The 12,563-nt window shown below is 32.8% G+C and overlaps 1 protein-coding gene across 1 annotated transcript in view; it reads left to right on the top strand.

The window, feature by feature from the left end:
- LOC126774295 (uncharacterized) overlaps window positions 1-12,563 on the top strand; it is a 148,426-nt gene that overhangs the window by 126,046 nt on the left and 9,817 nt on the right. The window contains exon 8 of the mRNA XM_050495749.1: window positions 6,900-7,030. Within this exon, the coding sequence (XP_050351706.1) occupies window positions 6,900-7,030 (131 nt within the window). The remainder of the gene's footprint in view (window positions 1-6,899; window positions 7,031-12,563) is intronic.

The following is a 12,563-nucleotide window of genomic DNA, read 5'->3' as shown; positions in this document are numbered from 1 at the left end:
CAGTATCTATCGCATACAGAGATTGCGGATACTGCATTGGACTGCGGGAATTGTTCTGAGGAATTATTTGGATTAGTCCCAGCCGCTAAATTTTACCACATCACGTCAAAATTCTAAATTCCACCCTCACCAAATTAACGTCTGGAAACCCACAACAGCGCGATTTTTACCGCACAAACACTCTGTGGAACCATCTTTCGCCGGCGACTTTTTCGAACCGATATGCCATTTTCATGAAGGTTTGTACCTTCAAGAAAAGAGCGCATTCATTCCTTATAGGCCGGCAACGCACCTGGTAGCCACTTGGCGGTGGTAGTCACTTTCCATCAGGTGAGCCTCCTGCTCGTTTGCCCCTTCTAACATAAAAAATGCGGGTTTTTGGATACACATGGCAGATTATCATCCACCACATTTATATTTCCTCACGATGTTTTCCTTCACCGCAGTGCATGACTTGATTTATAAGCACGAACTAAGCACGTGAAAATTCAGTGGTACATGCTCGGATATTAACTCGGAATCATCGGTTAAGATTCACGTTTTCTAAACGTCAGGCTATCATGGCTCATCATTTATTTCGTTTCATAATAATATCCGATACGGCTTGAGCGCCACCTGTTGTACGCAATACGAATATTTAACTCAATTGGATGAAATATATTCGAGCGGATAGAATACGAACAATCGATTTCAAAATCAAGAAGGTACGGTATATATTTATATATATATATATATATTAATACATATTGAGTACCTTCTTCTACCTTCTACCTTTAAGGATATGTTATTGAAGGTTGAAGATTACTCACATATAAGATGATTTTAATCGACTTGATACGAATTATTTTACATTTGTTTTAAAAATAGCGTTAATGTTTTGCTTTGATTGATTTATGTTTAGACTGTTCTAAAGTTTGATGTGTTTATATTTCATGTATAAAGAATGTTTCGTGCATTAAATTTTGAAGCGAAAATTAAAATAAACTCGTTTCAAATGTACGTTCGCATTTTGAAATTACAAGAAATATAAATAATTTTGAAAATAATCTAAGTAAGCTAATCTCTGATTCGTTTTTTGTTCAAATATAAGCACATTATCTCACATGATTTTTAATAAATAATTTGAAAATAGAATAGTCTAAGAGTTGAACTAACAGCTTTAAAAGATCCGTTATTCTCTAATATTTACATTTTAACGTTTAGCGGGTGAAGATGTTGGTATGTGCAAATCTTATTTTTAATCCGTTCTTTACTATAATCCTTTAATATATTGGGTATATCAGTATGTTCCAATGTGTTATAAACGATGTTATAATAGTGCTCTTGTTTTTCCGTGAAGTGGAGACCTGGTGATCCATAATACAGACGCTCATATGCCTAACTCAAACTCAATACTCAAACACAAGCTCCGTTCTAGATTATGAATGTATATCATTAGATACAAAAATCACCTTTTAATTATTTAAAGACTGTTTTTGTAAAGAGAAATAAATATTGTTATTTTTAATAAAAATAAACAGTATTTATACCAATCTAAGTTTGAAGTAAAGGTTTTATTAATACGTCTTTTTTTTTCATGGCATGTTTAAACGCCGCTATTGTTTATTTCGTGTCATTCGAAAGTGCGGCGACTATGTACTCGTATAGTTTCGTCGAAAGATTTATCATTTCAATTACTTAGTGTCACGTGAACGTTGCTTGAAAACTTTACATGGTTTCCGTCCGTTCGTTCTTTATCGGATCTTACTTGTACTTACTACGAGCAATCAACATAATCGTTTATTTAAAATGCTAATTCATTTGACTTTTAGTAACCTTTTTATTATATAGTGAGAAGGAAGCAAAAGCTTGAAAATGTTTATAATTAATTTATGTATATTTATGTATATAGTATTAATGACTAGTTACGGAAATTTATTTAAAATAATATTTTTAATAGAACTTTTCTATCAGGCATCTGGTTTCGTATTCCAAGCTAGCAATGGCCTGACCGTTACTATAAAAGCCCACCGTTGCGTTATATCGAAATGATTCCGTAGAGTTCTCTATCCGAGAAGACGTTTTAATGGCTAAGAAGCCCAATTTATCTAACTAAAAAATCAGCTTGTGTTTGAAATAAGAATGTAATGCTGGCGCTGTTTAGTGAACACACTACGCGATCCTTTCTATTATCACCATCAACTTTTGTGTAACAATACAGCATTAGTATCTATACAAGGTTACTGAACATTCCAGTTTCTAAGATTTAACGGACCAAAAAGATTGTATTTTAGTTAATTTTTTGTAGTTTCTATCAGTTTTGTTCATCTGCCGTACATACATGTTTACCTGGTACAATAATCTTTGTACCACATACAATGTTCTGTTTTATACACACAACACACATCTTATATACCTATATGGAATCCACTTCAATATTCTAGCCTCGTAATACTTCCGGAAGTGCAGCAGGACTGCAGATAACATCTTTCAATCAAGTATTGAATCGAAGATCGGAACAGTATTACAGTATTAATAATTTACTATTAGTACATCACTTAATATATAGTGTCTGATGTCTATTCATTACATATGTACATAATTATTAAACAGAGATTCGTTTATGAAATAAATATATTATTATTATAATATATTTTATTATTATTATAATAACAAATACCAACGAAGTATATAGTACACGCGCCACAAGGGAGTAGAGAGCGACCACGGAGAAAGGATATGATGTCATTTATTTTTTATAGAAAAGTTGGTGGACGAGCATATGGGCCACCTTATGGTAAGTGATCACCAACGCCTTTAGACATTGGCATTGTAAGAAATATCAACCATCGCTCACATAGCCAATGCGCCACCAACCTTGGGAACTAAGATTTTATGTCCCTTGTGCCTGTAATTACACTGGCTCACTCACCCTTCAAACCGGAACACAACAATATCAAGTATTGCTGTTTTGCGGTAGAATATCTGATAAGTGGGTGGTACCTACCCAGACGAGCTTGCACAACCCTACCACCAGTAAAATATGAAAACGTAATGCCGTTTGACGTCATGGCATACGAGTCGGTCTTACCCTCAAGATATATAAACATTTGTTAGAAAATCTTCGTTATTTAAGGGCGTTGCATAACATCAATATTTTAGTTCTCCCGAAAGATAAATAATTTGTTTGTTGTTAAATATATAATTGTTATACAAACTTGTTCTAGTTGTGTATATATTGCCGTATAACGCCAACCATTAGTAATTTAAATCGTTACATTATGTTTCATACATTATATACTTTGTAGACAAAACCGCGACGTCGTTGCTAGTTATTTGCAGTATATGTCGATAATTTAGCAGTAATGTCTCGTGATTAAGTTTTGTCGTGGCCCGTGACCATATTGTAACAATATGCCATAATCTGAAATTACGATTACATACGCGTATTGTCTTTCAGTGGAAGTTTGTATGTTTTTTAAGCTACCTATGTATCTCATTGTACAGAAAACGAGTTTCTTTGCTAATTTTAATTTTGACTACATGATCGTTTTTATATAACTAAATCTAGTAAATCATTGTTTTAATTATTTATACGCAGTAAATTTAGTTGTTATAAAACAAAGTAAATGTTGCCGAATTTCTTTCAAGGTTATATTTTATGATACATATTTACATTTTATCTATTGTTTATATATGTATGTATATAAGTATAATTTTAATCTACAAATCCTTGCATTTTCTGAGATAAAAACCAGCTTAACTAGCTTAACAATACGTTTAGTGCAAGGTTCGTATTTAAAAACTAGTTTTAGCGCCAGACTTCGTTTGCGTATCATGAGGATGTCCTCCTTTCTTGGGCTTAAAGCTTGCTTGCTTACTTGGGGCTCAACTGACTTTGATGAAATATATTATGAAACCATATTTCTACAAATTCGGTTTAGTGTTGTAGCCGTGAAAGCGTAACAGACAAAGTTATTCGCATTTATGATATAGATTAAGTTCGAATTTATAGGTAAAATAGTTAGTTTTTAAACTTACATTATATATTAGTTACATTAAATTGCGATGACATTACGTATCTCTCCGACCCGTAAACCATGTCTATGCAATAAATCATGTCGATCGGTTGCTATGTTGCCATGTGGCATAAGGACCTGTCATACTAGCGTAGACATTACACGCTTTCATGTTTATGATACTATTAAGGGCTTTATTGAGTGCTATTCGAATCAGTGTTTAAATTAGCTCCGTACCCGAAAATTGCGGGTCCGAAACCGGACTGGCTTCGCTGAATTATCACATGCTTAATTTGTGTTTATAATTCATCACGTTGTTGGTGGTGTAAACATCACTGTATGTGGAGTGCATGTATTTGGTAATATTTTCTCACAGTTCTAAAACCTTTCCTCTTGAGGAGATGAGCCTTTAGAACATTAATGACTGCTACTTTTTCTTTTTAATGGAATATTTATAATATAATATCAGTATCATACTGTCTTACCACTTATTAAACAATTACATTTATCAATCATAATTAATGCATTTCTAAAGTGTTTTTTAAGTATTTGTTTAACGATTAAGCCAATACAGATAAATCGGCTTGGAGACGTTTCTGCGCTTATAGCAGTGTAGTATACACAGAGACTGTGTATACTACATACACATAGACAATAACCGAAATAAACCAGTTTGCTCTAGTCACCACGTGCCCCGAGCTTTCACATAAGTAACATTAGAAGTGCAATTTTTTATTTATCATTTATTTTTAATTATTTCATAATAATAATATATCAGAGATAGCAAATGCTTACGTCGCAAAAATACCCTTACTATGAAAATTTATGCTATGATGACATTAGCTGAGGAAAATGTAATTATAATAGTATAGGAATGGCGAAATGGTTTTCTGCATGTTATAAGTAATTTCAGGGAGAGATGAGGCTTTATATTTAATATTAGAACGAACTATCATTAACATAATTGATTTATTGGATGAAAGCGAGGATTAGGATGACTGCAAAATGTCAGGAGTTGAAGAATTTCATGATTAAAATTACATTCAATGTATATAATATTAAGTAGCTATAAAGTTTATATATTTATCTGCTTATAGTGAACTACTTCAAACGCAAAAACGTTTTCAAGCTGTTTTTAATGTCCTGATATAATTAATGAAAAAAATCTTTAGACATGATCAGCCAAAGAATAAAGTAATTATTAAATTATTTCAAATGAACTTACATCTTCGATGTAGGTAATTTATAGTGCCAGCCTGTTAATGTCCCACTGCTGGGATAAGGCCTCCTCTCCCTTTTTGAGAAGGTTTGGAGCTTATTCCACCACGCTGCTCCAATGCGCGTTGGTAGAATATGGTCCCGGTCTCCTGGGTAAGTCGTAAATACGTGTAATCACGTAGGTACGTCATGAGATGAATTCGACTTTGACCAAATCAATTTATATTGTCTTCTTAAAATTAAAGTTAACATACTAACTTTATTAGTTTAAAGTTTTTAGAAGATCTCAGTGTTATTACTTCATTATAAGTACTAAATATTTTTCATTCTCAATACGTTGTCTATTTTAGACTGTAAATCATTTTGTCACTTTTTTGCTAATGTAACATCTAAATCCAGACGTGGATAATTTGGATTCAAGAGCCATTAAAAATGCTAAATATTTCGGTATGTCTTTAAACAAAGTAACGTCAGGTAATTATTACCATTTAATTTTAGGTTAATTGATAAAAAAAACCCGTTCTTGCCATTTTAATACGTTTCGAGATTCCACTGCAAATGTATTTATATTTTATGTTAATTACCATTCTAGCCGTTATCATATTATAAGCATCGAGATTCTTCGTGCGATTAATTGTATATTACTATTTCTTCACTCTACCAGAGCCAAATTTACTTTTACTTTAAAAACTGTAATTTATATCTATTATCCTAGACTATATTTATGTGTCAAATTTCATCACGATAAGTTCAGTGGTTTAATATTGATAAGAAAACAAACAGACCGATGTATTACTATCGCATTTATAATATGGCTGTGATAAGTTAGGAAGTTGTGTTTTAGATCAGGCACGATGAGATTTCTTTGATGACTTTCAAAGTAATCTCTCGCGAAGCGCTTCCGCCGTTCTTAAGTGGTTCTTCGTTGTTTGTGGAATCATTTTGTTGTTTTCGTTTTATACTGCTAATTAAATTTATAATAATTTATGGAATCTGCAGTTACACTTTGTATAATTTATGTATTGTATATTTTTTTATATATATATTATAAGTATATCAATGTAATTCGGGATGAGTTGTTCACAACGTTTATTATTAATTAATTCTTAGAAAAAAATATTGAAAAGTTTTATATATATATAATATCATCTATCTTATATCATTTTACTGTACATTTTCCTTTTGCATTTGAATGTCAGACTATTTTTGATAAACTTGTAAATTTAATTTCTTACCCAAGTTTCTTTATAGGGTCATATCCGGCTTTTTCTTTTGTTTTGATTTAACATCAAACGACCCTGACTTAACAACATATTACATTAACTTGTAACGAGAAACGAACGCTATGCATGTGTCATTTTGTTTTGCTTCCATTTATTTATTTATGTTCATTACAAACCAATGACAGGTCATTGCACGACCATGATTTTGCGACCGTAAAACCTTTTTTTTATTAAATCTATCTCGTACAATCTTCCGGTATGTTTTTCGGGAAGTAATTTAAACATTAACATATTAAACTTTTATGTCGTCACTTCGTATTTCAGATTTATAAATATATAATGTCGTATCATTCGTAAATAAATGTTCGTACTTAGCTGATTGCTGTTTCAAAACCTTTTGTACGAAAACAGGCATAATTACTTCCGTGTTCCCCTATTGTATTAAGCCTTTTGTTCGCAGAGGTGGCGATGGATGCGATGCGTGCCTTCTGCCCGCGGCCTGGCTGTGACACCGTGGTACAAGTTCGCGCCGCCAGTCCCGCACATTGCCCTACATGCAGACATGACTTTTGTTCGCAATGCAACCAAGAGGTAACTCACATCTCCTACGAATTATGTTGTCCTGGTACTCGCAAACTGAAATAGTTTTGTTATGATATATGGACTCAAAACAACTACGAAGACATCTTGCAAAGGCAAAGGCAAGCACATCTTGCAATTCATATTACCCTAGTAATATGTACGACTTGTGCCAAAACTCAGTTCTTTACCTCCATTTTCCGGCAAAAATAGGAAAAAGAAAAGTATTTAAGAAAACTTTTTTTATATTTCTGCCCACGTTATTTATGTGTAATATAAATAATGAGTAAAACCTTTTTTAGTTCTATTTGAATATTTTGTACGCATCGCTGCTAATCTTGAACATTCATTTTAGAAACGTACATTTTACTGTACTATGTAGTACAGTAAAAACGAATAATATAACTTCTAAACGTACATACTCTATAAAGTGAACCATGTAGTACATGCAATAAACACAAGTTTTCTAGTAAACAGTTTGTGTATGTATATTCTGAAACCGTGCGAACCATTGTCCAATGCGAAAGGCGACCGCTTTCCACCGGCGCATTGTCTTGTTTCGTTAGGCATCGGCGGCTGCGAACGAGGGCCATTCTTTGTTCTCTGTGAAAATGTTTTGAAAAGCCCCCTATAGCTCTGAACGTGCTTGAGGATAAGCGTGAAACATGAATACTGATCATGTAACATGTAACATGCCGTTTCATAATATACGTATTAATTTGTTTAACGAAACAACTTACTCGAACCCAAAACTTAGAACGTGTTAAATTTATAAAAAATAACAAATAATGGGCCGTGTTACCGTTTAGAATTATTGTATCGTAGACGATGGATGATCTCCTTATATATTTACGGTGTTTGACTATCAAGTATCACTCGGACCGAGGATTTACAATGCTAGCGCTGTTAGTTAATTTTTATTACGTAATTGTGTTCTGTTTCTAAAAACGAGATGGCTTAGTGGTTAGAACGCGTGACTCTTAACCGATGATCGTGGATTCAAACCCGGGCAAGCACCACTGAATTTTCATGTGCTTAATTTGTGTTTATAATTCATCTCGTGCTTGACGGTGAAGGTAAACATCGTGAGGAAACCTGCATGTGTCTAATTTCATTGAAATTCTGCCACATGTGTATTCTACCAACCCGCATTGTTGCAATAACCAGCATGGTGGAATAAGCTCCAAACCTTCACCTCAAAAGGGAGGGGAGGCCTTAGCCCAGCAGTGGGACATTAACAGGCTGTTACTGTAATTGTATTCTTAGTAAAATTGAATTTAGAACAGTTAGAGCAATATAGCTTTTATTGCTTTTTTTTCCTTTCACATGCTCCGAATGCTACCATTTTATCTATGCAAGTCTTCTTTAGTGGGAACAAGAACGTCTTATCGACTATTAAAACTAAAGTCAATTCGTCTGGCCTCTTGCCAGTGTATGCTGTATAGTTCTAAAATATGAAAGACCAACGCAGTTTGTCGAAAGCAATCCATGTTCGTGTCGATAGTAGAGTCAATGTAATCGAGTATTATCCATATGATTTAAGCTTACAGCGATACTATCAGAGTTGTAACGGAGCAATACATGGAAATTAAAAACAATATTACATAAACTTGCACACGTTCAAAAGAAAGACATCCCTAAAGAATACATGGATCAAACTATGAACAGAGATTAGAAATAGTCCTACTGGCAGGCCTCGCTAGTCCATAATACCTCATACGCTTTAAATGTATTGTATATATTACTTGCTCACAAACAATATTAGGAATAAACACATTTTTCTTACTTGAGAAAAAACAAAAACTCAAAAGGCTTTCAGAGCATTAGCGAAACAATGCAGCTGTCGTGTAGGGCGAGGGCGGATCGCTTCACGCCACCAGTGAATGTAGGTCGAGCACATTGTTCTAGTACCTTGCGTCGCGCGCCGTTGGCAACATTCCTGCGGTCGCACTCCATTAGCCTTCTGAGCGCCTGGTACTTGCTAACAACAACATGCTATATACACACGTCACGATCGTTTTCTACTTAATTTTATTTATTAGATATACTAAAAAATACACAAATTATGGACTTATCGGAAACTAGCTCAGCTATAGCTCAGAAATATTCAGCTCTCAGTAGTTCTTAACATTTATTGGCTAAATTTTGATTTTACATTAGACTTAGAATAAATGTGAATGAATCTAAACTTTTTTTTAGTTTATCCACAGTATACTTAAAACAATGTAAGGTTAATCAAAGGTCTTATATTATATAAATTATTAATAAGTCCATTTATAAAATAGTAGAGAAAACTCGATGCTTTGTCACCGAGTCATCGAAATCTTCACGACTTACTTATTAGTAAGCACTAATCTAACGTTGACCACGTTAGATTAGTATCAGTATCCGTAACCGTTACAGCCTGTGAATGTCCCACTGCTATATACACATATTTTTGAGGAGAAGGCCTGGAGCTCATTTCATTTTTATTTCACTTATCACGCTGCTCCAGTGCGGGTTGGTGGAATACACATGTGGCAGAATTTCAGTGAAATTAGACACATGCAGGTTACCTCAAGATGTTTTCCTTCATCGTAAAGCACAAGATGAATTATGATCACAAATTAAGCACATGAATATTCAGTGGTGCTTCCAGGGCTTAAAACCACGATCATCGGTTAAGATTCACGCGTTCTTACCACTGGGCTATCTCGGCTTCTAGTCAAAGTATGTTAAGTAAAAATATCATTAACAAAAGTAAACGGTATCTTCAATTAAATTTATTTGATTAAATTATCAAATTAATAGATATGTTATATATATGAGCGATAAAAAATAAATATTTTTGCAATTTGAATAACAGTAGTTGAGATATTACTAGTTATATATTACAAGATATTTTGGATAGATCGGTTCCCAATCATCGAAGAAAACACATCAATACTAATATTATAAATGTGAAAGTAACTGTCTTTCTGGTACGCTTTCACGGTAAGAAGCAAGCTTGAACCCCAAGGCAGAACGTAGGCTACTTTTAATCTAATACTTGCCCCCTTCCCTATAGCGCAGGCGAAGCCGTGATCGTTTAGTTATATATAAAAATAAAACATAGCCAAATGATAACCTCATTTTTGGCGAGACGTTAACTTGTAAAGTTTATCGTAAAGTACATTTAATTCATTATTTAAGTGGAATTATAAAGAATCATTGAGACAAAAGTCATGCATTATTTATAACAGATGAAATGACATTCATTTCCTTAGTTTTCCGAGTTAGCTCAATAGCCAAGTAAATATGGAACTAACTTTATGAATTCAAGTAGCGCACACATCGCTAGAAACCTTGTAGTTGTCTGTCGTACTCTGTTTGTTTTCTGAGCGCCTAGTACATAGCTCGCGAGTAAAACTATATTGCAGAACCTTATCAAAATAATATTTAAAAAAAAAATACTTTTTTTGTGAAATAAAGCAATGGACTTGATTAATTAGGCCATAATAAAATGACTTCAAAACTAATGGGTAATTAAATAATACCAACACTCAATTAAAACATGATATTATATAAAAAAAAAAATAAAAATTATTTATTTTTAGTAAAATTATATAATGGACTAAGGATGTGAGTCGAGATTTTATCAATTTAGATATCAAATGTACGCGGACCGGTCTAACACTTTTCCGGTTTTTCAAGAAATGTAAATAAAAATTTCTCTCTAGATAATTGTAGTTCAGTTTTGTATAATCTCGAATATTTTGTTATTGATTTCGAATACTATCTATGTCCCACGGTTTCATCCGCGTTAAGAAATACGTGCCTGTTTATTTATACACACAATGTATTATATCTCATGTTACATCTTAATTATATATCTCTTCCGCTTTTTAGGCTCGTAGCGTGAAGTTATATAGTAAATAAGCTAGCTGTCTAACGCAGAAAAATCTTTTAATGTACTGGCAATTTCTAAGATTAGTTCGTTGAAACAAACGCTTAATCCATCTTTAATCATCACACACATCAGTGTGCTCTATCAAGGTATTCTCAGGTTAAATTTATTTACAGAAAAAGTAAGGTCTATTGGTTGAGTGTTGGTTAAAGGTTTCAAATCTAAATTATTTTAAGACTTGATAAAAATTTTCATCCAAATTAAAAGACCTGGTAAAATATTTTCATTTGTATAGTTCAGTTCTTTTCATTAAATAATGTAAAACGGAAAACATTTTTAAACTTCTAACGAAGGTAAATATCCCGTAAAACAAATATTAAAGGATTTTAAACGTTTGAAGAGTTTGTATTGAGGTGCACTTTGTCTGACCAACCAAGATATGGCCTATGTTTAGTCGCAATGTATAGTCGTATTATTATTCCATCTCGATCATAATGACTACATATTATAAAACAAAGCCCCCCAGCCGCAACTTCTGTCTGTTTTCACCAATAGACAGATTGATTCATGAGGTAGGTTTTGGTGTATAATTTCTGAAGATTTTGTTTTAATAAGCTGACATACGCCGATGATTGTTAAACGTATCGGAAAAATTCATATCTGAGGGCTTCGCTATATTATGTATTACGATTTAAACATTTTATTTATACTCTTTTTTGACCTGTGCGAACCTGATACGGTTATACGGTTAGCTAGTATTGTATATAAACAGGGCAAGTTCAGTTTAATTTATTACAAGTGATTGATTACTTGACACTTTAATTAGCTACGTTTAAACGAGAAAACGTGAACGGAATAGTTTGGTTTAATGCTTATTTTTGAATATATTTACGTGATTTTTAATAAATCAAAACCCTTACTCTCTCTCAACTACTAATCGTCTAGCAACAAAATCGTGTTCCATTTTTAAATAATTTCAATTTATTTACGAGTTATTATGTTTGCTTCCGTATTTAACAAGTTTTCAATTATTATTAATAAGTACTCCGTATCATATTCAAAGATATAATTTTCGACTTATATACGCAAGTGATAGAATCCGTTCAGCCTTTCGTTATTTAGGGAACACACAAACTTACACATTTATAATATCAGTGATGTAACGGTTTGTTTTATATTTTATTCAAGTAGACCTCACAAGTGCTTTGAATGAGCATTAAAATAGGGATGTAGATTCCACAGAAGAAAGGACAAACCTTCAATTACATAGCTTAAATCCAAAACATAAGCTATTTTTTTCTTTTGTAAATATTTTTAAATTATAAAAACTTTAAAAATAACTTTAAATATTCAAGTAAACCTGCAGTACAGATAGTGAATAAATTATTTGACAGTGATTTATATTTCGTATCATTTGAAAGACAGATTCGAATATATTACAGTTAAGTAGAAAATTATACTAATGATGAAGTTATTAATCATTTTCATGGTCATTTCATATCGTGTCATTCAATACAATTGATTTTAACATATTTGAAATGAAAGAAAAAGTATTTTGAAACTATTTGTCCTTGTCACACACTTACCCTTCAAACCGGAACACAACGATATATATATATAAATTGCTGTTTAACAGTAGAATATCTGAAGCAGCCACACAAATCGCGCCCAAGGCGGGCT

This window comes from Nymphalis io, chromosome 16, assembly GCF_905147045.1.
Source record: "Nymphalis io chromosome 16, ilAglIoxx1.1, whole genome shotgun sequence".
Taxonomy (NCBI): Eukaryota; Metazoa; Arthropoda; class Insecta; order Lepidoptera; family Nymphalidae; genus Nymphalis; species Nymphalis io.
Note: the sequence above shows the minus strand (reverse complement) of the source record. Positions and strands in the feature narration are given on the sequence as shown.